At 48.3% G+C, this 19,189-nt stretch overlaps 1 protein-coding gene across 4 annotated transcripts in view; it reads left to right on the top strand.

Annotated features, from left to right (window-relative positions):
* The window catches only part of Kank2 (KN motif and ankyrin repeat domains 2), a 42,774-nt gene extending 28,431 nt beyond the window's left edge, over positions 1-14,343 (top strand). For 2 of the 4 annotated variants that reach the window (XM_017798300.2, XM_029563774.1), the window contains exons 5-13: positions 1,281-1,412; positions 1,501-1,603; positions 2,396-2,632; positions 3,302-3,389; positions 5,506-5,725; positions 7,655-7,797; positions 10,400-10,600; positions 10,818-10,907; positions 12,268-14,343. In XM_017798300.2, coding sequence (XP_017653789.1) covers positions 1,281-1,412; positions 1,501-1,603; positions 2,396-2,632; positions 3,302-3,389; positions 5,506-5,725; positions 7,655-7,797; positions 10,400-10,600; positions 10,818-10,907; positions 12,268-12,321 — 1,268 coding nt within the window. In that variant the 3' untranslated portion in view covers positions 12,322-14,343. The remainder of the gene's footprint in view (positions 1-1,280; positions 1,413-1,500; positions 1,604-2,395; positions 2,633-3,301; positions 3,390-5,505; positions 5,726-7,654; positions 7,798-10,399; positions 10,601-10,817; positions 10,908-12,267) is intronic. The other 2 variants (XM_017798301.2, XM_029563776.1) reach the window with 2 other exon arrangements.
* Positions 14,344-19,189: the final 4,846 nt, after the last annotated feature.

Genomic DNA, 19,189 nt, shown 5'->3' with positions numbered 1-19,189 from the left:
GAGACAGGGTCTCCCTGTAGCCCCAGCAGGCCTAGAACTCGCTATGTAGACCAGGCTGGCCTCGAACTCACAAAGATCCGCCTGCCTCTGCCTCCCAAGTGCTGGGATTAAAGGCGTGCGCCACCACGCCTGGTTGTTTTTTGTTTTTTTAATATTTTATTTGGGACTGAGAAATGGCTTAGTGGGTAAGAGCACTGGCTGCTCTTGCAGAGAATCTGGGTTCAGCTCTCAGCACCCACATGACAGCTAAACTATCCTTAAAAATTCCAGGGGAGGGGGGCTGGAGAGATGGCTTAGCGGTTAAGACCAGTGACTGGGGCTGGAGAGATGGCTCAGGGGTTAAGAACACTGGTTGTTCTTGCAAAAGACCTGGGTTTGAATCCCAGCACCCACATGGCAGCTGACAACTGTCCATAACTCCAGTTCCAGGGGATCTGACAGCCTGTTCTCTCTTCCATGGGCATTACATAACATGAGAGAGATGGCTCAGTGGTTAAGAACACTGACTTGTCTTACAGAAGACCTGGATTCAAATCCCAGCACCCACATGGCAGCTGACAACAGTCAGTAACTCCAGTTCCAGGGGCTCTGACAGCCTCTTCTGTCCTCCGTGGGCATTGCACAACACGGGTGCCCTTACCTACATGCAGGCAATACATGCGTATACATAAAATAAAAATTAAAAAAATTAAAAAATAAAAATTTCAGGGGAGGACTGGAGAAATGGCTCAGTGGTTAAGAGCACTGACTGCTCTTGCAAAGGACCTGGGTTCGATTCCCAGCACCCACATGGTGGCTACGAACCATCTCCAGAGGAATCTGAAACCCTCTTCTGACCTCTGAGGGCATTGTATGACATGGGTGCACCTACCTACATGGAGGCAATACACTCATACTCGTAAAATTAAAATAATAAAATATATATATTGGTCTTGAGACAGGGTCTCCCTGTAGCCCCAGCTGGCATAGAACTTACTATGTACACCAGGCTGGCCTTGAACTCACAGAGATCCACCTTCCTCTACATCTGGAGTGCTGGGATTAAAAGCATATGCCATCACACCCGGCCTTTATTATTTTTATTTTCTGAGGTCAGAAGAGGGTTTCAGATTCCTCTGGAGCTGAAGTTATAGACTGTTGTCAGCCACCATGTGGGTGCTGGGAACACAACCCGGGTCCTCTGCAAGAGCAGCCAGTGCTCTGAACTGCCGAGCCATCTCTCCAGCCAGTGTTGCACTGTTTGACCTCCATTTGATGTTTCTTTCCTGCCACCCCTGCAGAGCCATCCTGGGCTCCAGCCCCGACCCCACAGTCTGAGAAGAACCCTGGCCCTAAGGCCACAGGGGAGACCACCAGCAAGGAGCCCACCAAACCAGAGGCCTTGCAGGAGTCAGAGGAGGCTGGGGGTGCAGGTAAGCAGACACTTGTACAGAGGGAGGGGACCTGGGACAGCTGGAATGTACTGTACATGGAGGGACACTCATCCTACCTGTTTCCTAGGTGGAGTCCCCTTAGGAGTGCAGTCCATCATGAAGAGGACAGATGAACCTGCAGACCCCACTGCCCACCACAGGAGCCTCCAGTTTGTGGGGGTCAATGGCGGGTAAAAGGATCCCCCAAGTCCCTCACCCTGTGGTATTTGGGATGGGAAATTGGCCTGTCACTGAAGACCAGCCCAGCCAGGCCCCTGAATCAAAGCACAGTAGAAAGAGGAGGAAAGTGAGGACAGTGAAATTGGGCACATTGCCAGAGCTCACTTAGCAGCTCAGGGTCCTGTCCCGACTTCAGACTGTGGGTCCCACTGTGCTCCCAAAGGAACTTGATTCAGCTCACTGTCCCAGTAGAGCTTTACAGGCCCAATGGACAATGATGAGCAACAGTTCTCATATGGTGTGCTTAGAAATCGGGGCAGCAGGCGCTCGAAGGCTGAGGCTGTGGTTCAGGTAACAGAGTGCTCACCTAGCATGCAGAAAACCCTGGACTCCATCCCCAGCAGCACAGAAACCAGATGTGCTGGGGGATTGTGCCTGACATCCTAACACCTGAGAGGTGGAGGCAGGAGGATCATGAGGTCAAGGTCATCTTTAACTGCCTACAGAGATGCTTAACCATAGAGGAGCATCACAGGGGACACACAAAAAGGCCAAGGGCAGGGGCTCAGCATTAGAGCCCCTGCCTAGAATTCCCCAGTGAAGGACTGGGGGTGTGGGTCATTGGTAAAAACATGCCTGGAATCCCCCAGTGAGGGGCTGGGAGAGAGCTTAGGGACAGTTACTTGCCTAATGTGGAGTACCCTGGGTTTATCCCCAGCACCACAAAGCAGGGAGAAACTGAGGCCAGAGAAGTCAAACTGTTCCATCAGACATTCCTGTGTATTCACCACCACCATCCTCAGGTATGAGTCATCCTCAGAAGATTCCAGCACAGCTGAAAACTTCTCAGACAACGAGAGCACTGAGAACGAAGCCCCAGAGCCACCAGCCAGGGTTCTAACCACAGCCGAAGGCCCTCAGCTCAGGCCTCTGGGGCCCACCGGCAAGACCAGCTGGCAAGAATGCCAGCTTTCTCGGGAATCTCAGTATGTACCCACAGCAGAGGCAGCATCGGGATCCAACTCAGAGGAGGAAATCCGGTTGGTTGTCTGAGTGGGTAAAGGGTGGGTGGGCTCCAGCCTGGAATCCTGCCATCAGGCCTTCTTACCAGTCACTTCCATCATAGCAAGCGCCTGTTCCTTTTGAACATGGCGCCTTCTGGAAGTTTGTTATGTTTTATTTTTGTGACAAGGTCCTATAGTCCTGGCTGGCCTGGAACTCCCTATGTAGACCAAGCAGGCCTCAAACTCAAGAGATTCTCCTGCCTCTGCTCCCTGAATGCTGGGATTAAAGGTACACACCATTACAGGGCTCTTTATATACTTTTTATGTAGAGACAGGTCTTGCTAGAAGTTGCCCAAGCTGGTCTTTAACTCATTCTGTATCCCAGGCTGCCCTTGAACCTGCAATCCTCCTGCCTCCATCTATAGAGTAGCTGGGAATCCAAGTGAGTGCCACCAGCTCTGGCAATAAACTTGCCTTTAGCCACGTGTGGTTGCCACACACCCAAGATCCCTGCACTCAGGAGGTGGAAACAGGATTAGAACCTATCTCAAAAAGGAAAATAAGCCAGGTGTGGTGGAGCATTGCCTTTAATCCCAGCAGTCAGGAGGCAGAAGCAGGGGCATTCTCCGTAGTTGGGGCTACAGCGAAATTGTAATAAATAAATGGTACAATAACATAAACTTCCTCTTGTCTTCTACTGGCAGGATGGAGCTCAGTCCTGACCTTATATCAGCCTGCCTGGCCCTGGAGAAATACCTGGACAACCCCAACGCCCTCACAGAGCGTGAGCTGGTATGGTTGAGCCCCAGGCCCAAGGGCACACTCCATCCCTGTTGTGCCCACTTCCCTCACCCTTGGAGTTCCTCTGTACCTACCCAGAGAGGATCCAGGCATCCAAGGGTGTAGCTTAGTGGTGGATTGGGCTTGAGTTCGGGTACTGGGAGTGGGGTCCACAGTTGCCCAAGGACCCAACCTGGCCTAGGGTTTGTATTTTGGGGGTGTTAGGGAGGATGGCATACTTTTTGGGTTTTTTTGTTGTTTTGTTTTTGGTTTTTTTTTTTGGTCTTTTTGAGACAGGGTCTCCCTGTAGCCCCAGCTGAGCTGGAACTCACTATGTAGACCAGGCTGACCTTGAACTCACAGAGATCCACCTGCCTCTGCCTCCCAAGTGCTGGGATTAAAGGAGTGCGCCACCATGCCCGGCCCCATGCTTTTGTTTTTTGAACTTTACCTATAATTGATTGTCTTTGAAGATCATATCTAGGACTGAGCATACACTTCCCTCCAAGGGACAGAAGTGTCTACACCTCTCCTTAGTATGTCTATACTGCTGTCAAGGGTGAAGGGTACTATGAAGGGTGCCATAGCTTTTTGGGATTTGTTTTTCTTTTCTTTTTGTCTCCTCTTTTTTGTGGGGGGATATATGGCCCAGATGGGCCTTAAAGTCACTGTTTAGCAGAGGATAACTTTGAACTCCTGATCCTCCTGCCTCTACTCGCTGAGTGCTAGGATTTCAGGTGTGTACCACTACACCTTGTTTGTGTGGTGCTGGGGATGGAACCAAGGGCTCTGTGCATACCAGGCAAGTGCTCTACCCACTGCACCACAGCCCAAGTCCCTTGTTTTGTTTTGAGACAGGGTCTCTTTATAGCTCCAGCTAGTCTGGAACTTACTATGTAGACCAGGCTGGCTTCAAACCCACAGAGATCTGCCTCAAACTCAATAGAGACTCAGCTTCCTGTCCTCCCAAGCGCTGGGATTAAAGGCATGTGCCACCTGGCCTGTCCTTTTGTTTGTTTATTTTTATTTTATGAGTGTTTTACCTACATGTATGTAAGTGCACCACATGCATGCATTGCCCAAAGAGGCCAGAAGAGGACGTTGGATCCCCTGGAACTGGAGTTATAGATAGTTGTTAGCTGCCATGTGGGTGCTGGGAACTGAACCCAGGTCCTCTGCAAGAGCAGACAGTGCTCTTAACCGTTGAACCATCTCTCCAGCTTCCGTTTTTTGATTTTTGAGCCTTGCTGTGTAGCACCAACTGGCTTCTAACTGGTGGTGACCCCCTGCCTCCACCTCCAGAGTGCTGGGATCACAGACAGGCACCTCTTCCTCTACTCCCAGCTTATTTTATTTTATGTATATATTGTCTGCCCCACCTGGCCTGGAACTCTCTATATAGACCAGGGTGACCTAGATCATGCTTGGCTTTCACTTTTGGGCTTGGTTTTGGGTTTTTTTTTATTTATTTATTTATTTTTCTTATTTTATGTGTACAAGTGTATTGCCTGCATGTGTGTAAGTACACCCATGTTGTGCAATGCCCAGGGAGGTCAGAAGAAGGTATCGAATTCCCCTGGAACTGGAATTATCGACAGTTGTTACCTGCCATGTGGGTCCTGGGACTTGAACCCGGGCCCTCTGTAAGAGCAGCCAGTGCTCTTAACCAATGACCCATCTCTCCAGCCCTTTAGGCTTGGTTTTTGTTTGTTTGTTTTTAATATTTTACTTATTTTTATTTTATGTGAATGAGTGTATTGCCTGCTTGTATGTAAGTGCACCCGTGCCGTGCAATGCCCTTCAAGGTCAGAAGAGAGTGTTGAATTCCCTGAAACTGGAGTTATGGATGGTTGCTAGCCACAATATTGGTGGCTGCAAGAGCAGTCAGTGCTCTTAACCAATGACTCATCTCTCCAGCCCCCTCAGCCTTGGTTTTTTTGAGATAACTTCTCAGTAAGTATCCCAGTTTGGCCTTGAACTCACATCCTCCTGCCTCAGCTCCTGAGTGCCAGGGTCACAGACTTGTGCCCTACTGCCCAGCTTAGGGTGTCCCTGTTTGTGCCTCAAGGTGGGTCTGTGAAGAAGGGGTGGCCTGTCCCTGTCCTCACCCTGCCTGTCTCTACTGCAGAAAGTGGCTTACACTACAGTGCTCCAGGAGTGGCTGCGTCTGGCCTGCCGCAGTGATGCACACCCAGAGCTGGTGCGCCGACACTTGGTCACCTTCCGAGCCATGTCTGCTCGACTGCTAGACTACGTGGTCAACATCGCCGATAGCAATGGCAACACCGCACTGCACTATTCTGTGTCACATGCCAACTTTCCTGTGGTGCGACAGCTACTGGACAGTGGTAAGCAGGCAGGACCCAGCCTGGTGGTTAGATGACATAGTCAGCTTCCCAGGCTTACCCTCCTGGTCTGACAGGAAGATGCTCCCCTCCTTGGGTGGTGGGCGGGGACTGCAGCCCTTAGAGTCTGATGAAGGAAGCACCACCTTTCCAGTTTATTAGAGGAGGTTCAATTCTCCAGTCTGATGGAGGAGGCTTTGCCTCCCCATGTGCTGGGAGACTCCTTCAGCACTATGCTGGAAGGCATACTGGTGTCCCAACACTGGCCTAGCCTGCTTAGCTCCAAGCCAGTCTGGGACCCCGTCTCAAAACACAAGGTCGGGGCTGGTGAGACAGCTCATGGATAAAGTGGTTTTTATGCAGACATGAGGACCTGGATTTGGATTCCCCCATCACCCATGTTTTAAAAAAAACTGGATATGGGGCCTGTGCTTATAATCTTAGGCTGGGGCCGGGCGTGGTGGTGCACACCTTTAATCTCAGCACTCGGGAGGCGGGAGCAGGTGGATCTCTGTGAATTCAAGGCCAGCCTGGTCTACATAGTGAGTTCCAGGACAGCTGGGGCTACAGGGAGACCCTGTCTCAAAAAGACCAAAAATAAATAAATAATAATCCTAGGCTTGGGGTTGGGGGTGGAAACAGAAGGATCTCTGGAGCTCACTGGCCAGCCAGTCTAGCTGAATTGGTGAGACCCTGAACCTGAACCCTGCCTCAAAATATAAGATGGGTGACTTAGGGGTTAAGAGCACAAACTGCTCTTGCAGAGGACCTGAGTTCAGTTTCCAGCACTCATGTCAGGCAGCTCATAGCAGCCTGTGACTTCAGCACTGCACTTGGTGTGCAGAAACCCAGACACACATACAAATAATTAAAAATTAATAATATACTGGGTGTGGTGCCCAGCACTCATGAGACAGAGGCAGGCAGGTCTCTGTGAGATCAAGGCCAGCCTGGTCTACATAGTGAGTTCTAGGCCAGCTGGGGCTACAGAGAGACCCTGTCTCAAAAAGGGCATGGTGGAGTGTAATCCCAGCTCTGAGGAGGCAGAGACAGAAGCTCCCTGCCCAGCCAGTCTAGCCAATCAGTGAGCTCCATGTTCATTGAAAGACTAAAAAAACAAGGTGGAGAGCAATTGAAGAAAACACCTGACTTCAACCTCTGGCCTCTACACACATGCACAGGTGCACAAAAATCACACACACATACATATATACTATACACACACCTGGTTTATTTTTTTTATGTGAGTGCACCTGTGTCATGCAATGCCACGGAGGTCAGAAGAGGGCTTTGAATTCCCCTGGAACTGGAGTTAAGGACAGTTTGTAGCCGCCACATGGGTGCTGGGAATTGAACCCAGGTCTTCTGCAAGAGCAGTGCTCTTAACCGCTGAGCCATCTCTTCAGCCCCCTACATGAAGTTTCTTCAAAAGCAAGGGGGCATTGAGGTGGTTCAGCAGGCAAAGGTGCTCACTACCAAGCCTGACCACTTGATTTCAATCTCCAGGACACAGGTGGTGGAAGGAGAGAACAGATTCCTGCAAGTTGTCCTCTGATCTCCACATGCAGTAGCCATCTACCTCATAATAAATAAATAAATTAATTAATTAATTAATTAACTAATTAATTAAATGAAATAAAGGGTGGCTGGGCAGAGTGGGCACACCTTGAATCCCAGCACTGAGGAGGCAGAGGCAGATGGATCTCTGTGAGTTCCAGTCCAGCCTGGTCTATGTAGTGAGTTGCAGGTCAGCCAAGATACATAGTGAGACCCAGTCTCAAAAAAAAAAAGGCGGATGGCTCTTGAGGGTTGAACTCTGGCCTCTACACAGGTGTGTACACATGGACATGAAGGCTTCAACACACAGGGAGGGGGCAAGGCTGCCAGTGGTTGTCAAGGCTCACACCCATCCCGTCCCACCCTCCCACACAGGTGTTTGTCAGGTGGACAAGCTGAACCGTGCCGGCTACAGCCCTATCATGCTCACTGCCCTGGCCACCCTGAAGACCCAAGAGGACATTGAAACTGTCCTCCAGCTCTTCCGGCTTGGGGACGTCAACGCCAAAGCAAGCCAGGTACAGGGTTGCTGCATACCTAGGTGGCCTTCGTTCCTTTATTATTTATTTATTTATTATTTGTTTTTTATAATTATATTTATTAGGGTGAGGGCACTTGTTCCACAGCGCAGTATGGAATCAGAGGACAACTTGCGGGAGTCAGTTCTCTCTTTCTGCCAGGGATTGAACTCAGGTTTTCAGGCTTAGCAGCAAGCTTCTTGACTCACTGAGCTATTTTGACAGCCTGTTCTTTTTAGTGTTTTGAGACAGGGTCTCATACAGCCCAAACTGGCATCAGTAAACCTAGAACTCCATTCACCTAGACTCACTCCCCAGAGCCCTCCCAGTGCTGTGAGGACAAGCACATGCCACCATGTCCAGCTTATTTTCACAAGGGTTCTGAGGATGAAACTCAGGCCTTCCTGCTTGTAAGGCAAACGCTTTCCCTATCGAATTACCTCCCCAGTCCTGTTTATTTGTTTGTTTGTTTGTTTATTTATTTAATTTTATTTTTTCTGTTTGTTTTTTTGAGACAAGGTCTCCCTCTAGCCCCATTTGGCCTGGAACTTGCTATGTAGACCAGGCTGGCTTCGAACTCACAGAGATCCACCTTCCTCTGCCTCCCAAATGCTGGGATTAATAGATTAATAGGCGTGCACCACCATGCCTGGCCCTCTTTTTACTTTTTTTTTTTTTTGTCTTTTTGAGACAGGGTCTCTCTGTAGCTTCAGCTGAACTGGAACTCACTATGTAGACCAGGCTGGCCTCGAACTCACAGAGATCTGCTTCCCAAGTGCTGGGATTAAAGGCGTGCGCCACCACACCCAGCTACTTTTTAATCTTTAATATTTTATTACTTTTAATTTATGTGTATTACCTGTATGTGTGCAACTGCATCCGCATCATACACTTACACACATACGAAGGTCAGAAGAGTGCGTCGGATCCCCTGGAACTGGGGTTATAGACATTTGTTAGCTGCCATGTGGCTGCTGGGAACCAAATCCAAGTCCTCTGCAAGAGCAGCCAGTGCTGAGCCATCTCTCTAGCCCCCTACATTTTAATTTAAGACAGGGTCCCACCGAGTTGCCCCGGCTGGCCTTGAACTGCCCCGGCAGACCTCTTCTATGTGATCCACCTTCCTCAGCCTCCTGAGTACCGGGGTCACAGCCTGTCACAGGCCTTTGAATTTTCATCTCTTTTCCTTTTTCTTCTTCCCTCCCACTTTCCTATCCTCCCTTCTTAGTTTTTCCTTTCCTTTTACAGAGGTGCTGCGTGCTTGTCATCCCAGCACTCTGGAACTAGAAGCAGGAGATTTAGATGTTGAAGATCATCCTCAGCTATATAGTGAGTTCCAGAACATCCTGTGTAGCCAGGGCTGGCCTGGAATTCACCGTATAGACTGAGTGCTGGGATTAAAGGCATTGAACCACTATTCCTGGCTAAAGGTCTAAGTAATCTATCGTGTGTTTAGACCTCAGTTTGTATTATCTATTCATCCACTGTTGAACACTAGTTTTTAACTGTTTATCGAGATGTAACTGATACACAGAAATGTATACAGATCTTAGTTGGATACATTTTTATATATATTTATACCTATGAGTTGGGAATCTATGGTAGGTGAGCATCCAGGTGGATCCAGCCAGGGAGAACTTGGTGAGGTAGAACTGTGTAAGCTGAAACCTTGGGGACAGGGAGCCAGTGAAGGAGGAACATACGGCAGAGTCTACGTGGTTGAAAGGGATTGTTTAACCTGTAAATTGGGGTTGGAGCACCTGGAGAGCTGGCTAAGCAGTTAAGAGCACTGGCTGTTCCTACAGAGGGTTCGATTCCCACCCACGTGGCAGCTAACAACCTTCCAACCATCCGTAACTCCAATTCCAGGGAATCCAACTCCCTCTTCTATCCTCCACAGGCATGGCACACATGGGTACATGCAAGCAATACATTCATACATATAAAATAAAAGTAAGCCGGTATGGTGGCACATGACAGTAGGATATGCTGAAGAGACAGAGGCAGGAGGACCGGGAGTTCGAGGCCAGCTTGGGCTATACATTTTTAGCTGGGCATGGTGGCGCACGTCTTTAATCCAATCCCAACACTTGGGAGGCAGAGGCAGGCGGGTCTCTGTGAGTTCAAGGCCTACCCGGTCTACATAGTGAGTTCCAGGACAGCTGGGGCTACAGGGAGACCCTGTCTCAAAAAAACAAACAAACAAACAAACAAAAAAAATTAAAAATTAAATAAAAGTAAATTAATTTAGGGCCTGGAGCTTAGCAATTGAAAGCACTGACTTCTCTTGCAGAGGACCTGGGTTCAGTTCCCAGCACGCACATGGGAGCTAACAACTCTCCGTGACTCCAGTTCCGGGGGTCTGACGCCTACTTCTGACCTCTCTGGACATTACACGACATGGGTACACTTACATACTTTCAGGCGATACATTCGTACATATAAAATAAAAACAAATATTTTAATAAATAAATTTAAAAGAAAAAGAAGTGGGGGAGGCATGTTAATGTCAGAGTACTTGGGAGCTGTGGTTGGTTCCAGAGCAGGAGTCTGATACCGTGGAGCCTCTGTAGACCATAACCCTATTCCCTTGTTACCCCAGGCAGGACAGACAGCCCTGATGCTCGCAGTCAGCCATGGTCGGGTAGATGTTGTCAAAGCACTGTTGTCCTGTGAGGCAGATGTGAACGTGCAGGATGAGGATGGCTCCACGGCCCTCATGTGTGCATGTGAACATGGACACAAAGAGATCACAGGGCTCCTGCTGGCGGTGCCGAGCTGCAACATCTCACTAGCAGACCGCGTGAGTCCCCACACAGGCTCCCAGGGGGCATGGATTGCACCCAGGGTTGTCGCCATAGCTGAATTTCTTTTTTTAATTATTTATTATTTTAATTTTATGATGAGTGTATTGCCTGCATGTTAACCACCTTGTGGGTGCTGGGTCTTCTGCAAGAACAGCCGGTGCTTTTAACTACTAAGCCATATCTCCAGCCCTTATAGCTGAGTATTCTTTGCAGGATGGGAGCACGGCACTGATGGTGGCCCTGGATGCCGGGCAGAGCGAGATTGCATCCATGCTGTACTCTCGAATGAACATCAAGTGTTCAGTGAGTCCCCATCCCTGCTCGGGAGGTGGGGCTCAGTGGTAGGAGAGTCCCTGCCTAGAATCCCCCAGTGAGGGGCTGGGAGCATGCCTCAGAGATGAAGGGAGCCCCTGCCTAGATTCCCCTAGTGAGGCGCTGGGGATCTGGTTCGGTGATAGAGTCCCTGCATAGAATCCCCCAGTAAGGGGCGTCAGGGTGTCATTCAGAGACAGTGCCCCTGCCTAGAATTCCCCAGTGAGGGGCTAGGTGCATGGCTCATAGGTGGAGCCTATGCTTAGAACCCCCCAGTGAGGGGATGGGTGCATGGCTCATAGGTAGAGCCCCCTGCCTAGAATCCCCCAGTGAGAGGCTGGTGGGTTGCTCAGCAGTGGACTTACACTATCTTGTAAGCATCATTTCTTGAACCCTCCACAATAATATTGTTTTTCTAAAATATTTTTTTAAAAAGGGACTGGAGAGATGACTCTGTGGTTAAGAACACTGACTGTTCTTGCAGAAGACCCACATTCGGATCCCTCCCAGCACTGACATGGCACCTAATAACTGTCCATAACTCCAGTTCGAGGGGATCCGACAGCCTCTTCTGTCCTCCTCGGGCATTGCATGACACGGGACACTTACCTACATGCAGGCAATAGACACACATAAAATAAAAATAATAATAAAATATTTTTTAAAATATTGTTTTTCATAAAACAATATTTTGGGTTTTTGTTTTTCCTTAATATTTTATTTATTATTTTTATTTTATGTGTATGAGTGTATTGCCTGCACATGTGTAGGTACACCCATGTCGTGCAGTGCCCACAGAGGTCAGAAGTGTTGTGGGATCCTCTGGAACTGGATTTACAGATGGTTGTTAGCTGCCATGTGGTTGCTGGGAACTGAGCTTGGGTCCTCTGCAAGAGCAGCCAGTGCTTTTAACTGCCGAGCCATCTTTCCAGCTCCAAGGGTTTTGTTTTGTTTTTCAAGACAGGGGTTTTCCCATGTTATCTGAGTTTGCCTCAAGATTATGATCCTCCTGCCTCAACTTCCTGAGTGGCTGAGGTCACATGACAACCTTTCTCACTGCTCCTTTGATCCTGCCCCAGGGCCTTTGCACTGGCTGTTCCCCCATAATTCATGCTGCCCCTCTCCTGGGTAGGCTTCTTGACTTGGTCCAGGGCTCAGTGCAGAGGTCTCCCTCCCTCATCCCTAGTCTCTACTGTCATCCCTTGCCATCTCTTCCCCCACCTTCATGTGACAAGGTGCAATTTTTCTTGAAGGCCAGGGACCTCAACCCCCCCTCTAGATCCAGAGCAAGTTTCCTCCCCAGAAGGATTTGAAAGGACGCCAAAAAAGAATTTCTTCCTCTCATTTGCAGTTTGCCCCAATGTCAGACTACGAGAGTCCAGCGTCATCGTCGGCTGAAGAATAAATAGAAGGGAGAGGCCAGAAGAGCCCCAGTGGAGGCTCAGCCCCAGAGCCAACCATCCATCCTCCTCCTTTCTTGTCTCTGTCTTGTCTGTCCTGGAACATCCCCCCTCCCCCAGCCCAGTTCTCCTGCTCCTCCTTCTACTTTCCCCAGGGGCGCTCCAACATCCACCAGATATCAGCTCCAAGAGGCCTTTTCCCAGCTCCAGGTTCAAAGCCACAACTGCCAGAAAGCCAAGCTACTTTGTCATTGGAATAGGCGTCTGTGGCTGACGCCAGGGTGTGGGTTTTTTTTTAATGGAGGACATGAAAAACAGTCCGCCAGCAATTGTGGGAGGAGTGGGGGCAAGAAAGGGAAAAATAATGTATTTTTGCATCATTGTCAGGGGAGGAGGGAATCTGGAGTTGCCAAATTCCAAGGTCACTGGAATGCTCTATTCCTCTGTTCTTAGCATCCTGAATGTTAGTAAGCAAGAGGCCCTGCCCACTGCCCTTTCTCAGCCACATTGCATTGTCTAGTGTATAATACAGTTTTGTCCACTGACTCCACCACCACCACCCCCAAGCAGCTTTCTGGGGTGGCGGTTGTCTCTCCTGGTTGCTTCACTAAACAAGTTCTGTCCTTCCCAGGCCACCCCTCATTCAGGTAAAATTGGCAATTTTTATTACCTGTATCCCCCAAACACATTCAGGTTGGGGGCTCAAGACCCTGCAGCCCTGGTAGCTTTTGTGACTTGTTACTGACTGATTCCCAAGGAGAAAATGATGCAGACACCCCCACGGGGAATAGGGAAGCTTGACACACGGAAACTTTTCCTAGAAAATCTTCCAAACCTACAGAGGAAAAGAAAAAAAGCCAGTTGTCAGAGTAGCCCCCAGCATCCAGAGCCCAGAACTGCAGTAAGTCACAGGGCTGTCCTTTTCCTGTTCCAGAATTTCTCTCCTCAAATGAAAGTAAACAGAGTATGCAATACTGACTAAGCCTGGGGGGGCGTTCCAAAGCCCATGTGTGCCCGATTATAATTTGGCTGGCCTCAGAGAATGCCTAGTGCTAGTTTAAAGAGACAGGCTTTGCAGAAAATCAAACAAGGGCTAGCTGGAGTTTTTGTTGTTTTGTTTTTGTTTTAAGAAGGGAAAAAAACATTTCCTGGAATTTCCCGGGACAGAGCCTCTAGGAAACGGCACAACATACCGGCTACAATTTCCTTCTTCGTGGCTTTATTTCTTCCCTCTCCACAGTCTCAACACGATTTTCTTTCTTGTTCCTGTTCTTTATAAGGAAATGGCTTCTAAATGTGCCTTGAGATGGGGAGGAAGTGCCCTGCCAAGCATGTGTCCTCCCCTTTCCCATCCCGTTTCTCTGGGCCCACAGGGCTTTGAAGCCAAACGTCAGCAGGGCAGAGTTGAGGCTTGTGAACCGAAGGAAAGGGCTAGCCTCTCTCCTGGACCAGTAGGCTTACGGGCTTGATGGACGGACACTTGTTTGCTTTGAGTTTTGGTGAAGGGAGTTGTCTGAGATTTTAAGGTGGTATAAGAAAACAAGATGGGTGGGTGGTTGAATGGATGGATGAGTGACTAGGTGGGGGTTGGATGAATAGATGAGTGGATGGACTGGCAGATGAAGGATGGATGAGGAATAAATGGATGGATGGAGAGACAAAAGCAGTATGTATGTGTGTAAAACAAAACTCAAGCTGACTGGAGACAGCTGCTGGTGTCTGAGGGAGGCTCACAGCCTAGGGCAGCTTCAAAAGTCGGTAGTCAAGCTGAAGCACTAGCATCTCTGATCCCCAAGTGCATGACCCTTCAGATAAGTCCATGTCACTCTGCTGCTGCTTCTCCCTGTGGGTTGCCAAGGCCAGATGCTGGTCCCTGTTCTCTTCTCACTTATACTCAAGAGTTTTAATGTCACTTTGTGACTGCGGTACGTCCATAAAGACAGTATTACACATAAATGAAGTATTCTCTTTTTGTCATCATTTCTTAGACGGTAAAAGGACTTAATAAATCCACAGATAATGCTGCTGCCTTTGTGTCTTTTTTCCCTTTTTTTTCAAGGCAGAGTCTCATGTAGCCCAGGCTGGCCTTGAACTCTACATAGCTGAGGATGACCTTGAACGTCTGGTCCTCCTGCCTTCAATTCCCAAGTGCTGGGATGACAGGCATGTATCACCATGCCAGATTGACGTGGTGCTGGAGATGGACCCCAGGGCCTCAGGTGTGCTAGGTGAGCGCTGTACCCACTGAGCCCTAGCCCTCTGCTTCTTATTGAGTTTCTTGCTATCTTTTTGTGTGTGTAGAGTGCTGGAGATTAAACTCAGGTCCTTATGCACTCTAGGTAAGAGCTCTGCTGCTGAGCTACACCCCAGCCCATCATTTAGCAATTCTTAACTTTTTTTTTTGGTCTTTTTGAAACAGGGTCATAGCCTCAGTTGGCCTGGAACTCACTATGTGGACCAGGCTAGCCTTGAACTCACATAGATCCACCTGCCTCTGCCTCCCGAGTGCTCGGATCAAAGGTGTGTGTATGAGTATTGCCTGCATATGTGGAAGTGCACCTGTGCTGTGCAGTACTCACGGAGGTCAGAAGAGGATGTCAGATCCCCTGGAACTGGAGTTACAGATGGTTATTAGCTGCCATGTGGGTGCTGGGAACTGAACCCAGGGCCTCTGTAAGAGCAACCAGTGCTCTTAACCACTAAGCCATCTCTCCAGCCCCAACTTCAGGTTTTCAGAAGTGCAAGTCTCACATTTTGCCAATATGAACTGAATTGTGTGTATACACACACACACACACACACACACACACACACACCACACACACTCCACACATTCTTATGTTGAAGTCTCAACCCTTGATGTTTTATCCCAGAATCTAAAGTCATCTGCTCACAGCTTTAAGGAAAAACAGAGACAGGAGCTGGTAAAAGGAAATGGGCTAGCTGGGTGTGGTGTGGTGGTGCACGCCTTTAATCCCAGCACTTGGGAGGCAGAGGCAGGCGGATCTTTGTGAGTTCAAGGCCAGCCTGGTCTACATAGCTGATCTTCGTGAGTTCCAGGACAGCTGGGACTACAAGGAAACCCTGTCTCAAAAACACAAAAAGTAAATAAATAAGTAAATAATAAATAAATAAATAAATAAATAAGGAAATGGGCTTATTCACAGTTTTGGCCAGAGCTGGGAAGAAGGAAAAACAAATCTCAGCTTGCTACCTGGCCTGGTGGCAGCATTCCCATTTATAGAGAAGACTGAACAGGACCCGGGAATACACAGATATAGATGGGCATTGGCAGGAAATCATCTTTTCCTCTCTGGGCAATTCTGCTTCAGGCAATTTTCACCCGCACCCTCAATCCCATCCCTGCCTTGGGATTTCCTAGTCACGTTTTTAACCCCTTAGGGTTCCTGTTACCTTGTTACAGTACATCAATTAGGAGGCAGGGCCTGTAGGGGATCACTAGGTTCAAGTGGGGTCACAGGCAAGGGTCCCCATGATGGCTAGCTGGTGTTGTGGCTCATGTCTTTAATTCCAGCACTTGGGAGGCATGGCAGATGGAGCTCTGTGAGTTGGAGGCCAACCTGGCCTACCTAGGAAGTTCCAGGCCAGCCAGGCTACATAAGACCCTGTATTAGAAAAAAAAGTTGGCTCAGTGGTTAAGAGCACTGACTGCTCTTTCAGAGGACCCAGGTTTGATTCTCAGCACCCACATGGCAGGTAACACCCATCCATAACTCGAGTTCCAGGGGACTCCAGTGCTCTCTTCTGACCTCAGTGGGCATTGCATGACACAGGACATGGGTGCACTTACACGCAGGCAATATACTCATACACATAAAATGCAAATAAATAAAATATTTAAAAGTTAAAATGTTTTTAAAATCATAATGAAACTCATTATTATGTAAAATTAACACGTGCTCATAAAACTTTTTTTTTTTTTTTGGTCTTTTTGAGACAGAGTCTCCCAGTTGGCCTAGAATTCACCATGTAGATCAGGCTGGCCTCAAACTCACAAATATCTGCCTGCCTCTGCCTCTCGAGTGCTGGGATTAAAGATGTGTGCCACCCCACCCCTCCGGCTTTAATAAAACTTTTTATTAAAATGTTTTATTTATTTTATTTTATATGTATGTGTGTATTGCCTGCATGTAGGTAGGGCACCTGTTTCATGCATTGCCCAAGGAGGACAGAAGAGGGTGTTGGAATCCCTGGAATTGGAGTTGCAGACAATTGTTAGCCACCATGTGGATGCTGGGAATTGAACCCAGGTCCTCTGCAAAAGCAGTCAGTGCCCTTAAAGGCTGAGCCATCTCTCCAGACCACTAATAAAACTTTAAAAGAATTGTAGATTAGTATGCATTTAATATTGGGCATAAATCAGTAAAATTCTATGGGCTGCAAAAAAGAAAAAGTAGAGACACGTGGCTTTTTTTTTTTTGGTCTTTTTGAAACAGGGTCTCCCTGAAGCCCCAGCTGACCTGGAACTCGCTATGTAGACTAGGCTGGCCTTGAACTCACAGAGATCCACCTGCCTCTGCCTCCCAAGTGCTTGGATTAAAGGCATGTGCCACCACGCCTGGCTAATTTTTTATTACATTTTTATTTATTCATTGTGTGTATGCATGCATTCAGCATGCCTGAGCATATGTGTGCAGGTCAGAACATAACTTGCAAAGTGGTTCTCTCCTTCCACCATCTGGGTCCCAGGGTGGAACTCAGGTCATTAGACTTAGTGGTAAGTGCCTTTACCCACTAAGCCATCTCACCAACCCTATTTGTGGCTTTTAATGTTTAAAGGGTACTCTAGCGGATCTCTATGAGTTCAAAGCCAGCCTAATATGTGAGTTTCAGGCCAGCTGTGGGTCCTGAGACTCAAACCTGAGTTCTCTGCAAAAGCAGCCAGTGCTCTTAACCACTGGGCCATCTGTCTAACCCCCCATTTTGCAATTCTTTAAGCTTTCAAAAAAATAGACGCAATGGGCATGGCAGGGTGGCACATATCTTTAATCTCATCATTCAGGAGGCAGGCAGATCTTTGTGAGTTTGAGGAGCCAGCCCTAGCTGACTTAACAACTTTCGGGCCAGCCTGGGCTCCAGGTAGAACCTGTCTCAAAAAACAAGCAAGCAAGCAAGCTGAGCATAGTGGCGCATGCCTGTAGTTCCAGCACTTAGGAGGCAGAGGCAGGCAGATCTTGTGAGTTTAAGGCCAGCCTCGTCTACATAGTGAGTTCCAGGACAGCTGGGGCTACAGAGAGACATCTCAAAAAGACCAAAAAAATATATAAAATAAAATAACCTGAAGTCCATAACATTTTTTTCCACACCATATTTTTTCTAATTTCTTATTGTTATGTGTATGAGTGTTTTGCCTGCATGTATGTAAGTACACCTATGCATGCAGTGCCTGCAGAGGCCAGAAGAAGGCATTGGATCCTTTGGAACTATAGTTACAGTTATAGTTACAGTTAGCCACCATATGGTGGCTGGGAACCAAACCTAGGTGTTCTGCAAGAGCAGCAGGGCCTTAATCACTGAGACATGTCTCCAGCCCGTTTGTTTGTTTGTTTGTTGTTTGTTTTGAGGCAAGGTCTCAAACTCTCTACATAGCTGAGGATGACCTTGAACTGCTGATCCTCTAGCCTCCACCTTCCTAGTACAGGGATGACAAGTGTGCACTATCACACCTGGATCTCTTATTTATTTTTCTTCTGGGATAGAGTCCCATTCTGTAGCCCAGGATGGCTTGGAACTCACAAGTATAACCCAAACTAGCCTCAAACTCACTGACATCCTACCTTAGTCTTCCCAAGTTCTCGGTTATAGACATAAGTCACTGCATCCAGCCTCCTGGCCTTGCCAGTTTCCTCCTACCCCCAAGTTAGGATCTCATGTAGCCCAGGTGGCCTCAAACTTGCTGTGTAGCTCAGGCTGCCCTTGAACTCCTGATCCTCCTTCCTCTACCTGTCAAGTGCTGGAACGACAGGTGTGCTCACCACCCTAGATTTATGCAGTGCTGGAGGCAGGACCTAGAGCTTCCTGTATGCTACAGGAGCACTCTACCCACTGAACAACATACCCAGCCCCAACCTTTATTGTTTATCATGTTCATGAATGTGTGTTTTTGTTTTTTGAGACAGGATCTTCCTGTAGCCTTAGCTGTCCTGGAACTTGCTCTAGAGATCAGGCTAGCTATGTAGACCACAAGGTGCACTGCTTGCTGACTTGCTTCTCAGCTTGCTCAGCTTTCTTTCCTTTTCTTTTTTTTTTTTTTTTTTTTTTTTTTTTGGGAGCTCCCCGGGAACTTACTTTGTCCCTGTGGAGCCCAGGCTGGCCTGGAACTCACAGAGACCCGCCTGTCTCTGCCTCCCATGTGCTGGGATTAAAGGCGTGTGCCACCACACTCAGCTTTCTTATTGTTCTAAGTGCATTATCTTTATCTTTTATACCAATTGTGTGCACAAGTGGACAGTGCCATGTAGGGTGGGAATGGAAGTGTTGTGACATCAGTCCCCTTGTCCCCATAGTCTGCTGGCCTTTTTCCAGGCATCTGCCGGATCTTCTGGATTCTCAAAGAAATCCTTTTGGTTTTCACCTGGGCTGGTCAGCCAGGAGACAGTGGGTGGCTCTCAGAGACCAGGGCAAATCCCAGTCAAGGGTGAAGAAGTCTTTGGTTCTTGTCAGTTTCCCAACAGTTAGTAAACAAAGAAGGGGCCTTTAGGAAATAAAAAATTATTTCTCTTAAAAATATTGCCAGGACTGGCTGGAGAGATGGCTCAGTGGTTAAGACCACTGGATGTTCTTGCAGAAGACCAGGGTTTGAATCCCAGCACCCACATGGCAGCTAACAACTGTCTGTAACTTCAGTTCCAG

Source organism: Nannospalax galili, unplaced genomic scaffold, assembly GCF_000622305.1.
Source record: "Nannospalax galili isolate Female #2095 unplaced genomic scaffold, S.galili_v1.0 scaffold1436, whole genome shotgun sequence".
Classification (NCBI taxonomy): domain Eukaryota; kingdom Metazoa; phylum Chordata; class Mammalia; order Rodentia; family Spalacidae; genus Nannospalax; species Nannospalax galili.
Note: the sequence above shows the minus strand (reverse complement) of the source record. Positions and strands in the feature narration are given on the sequence as shown.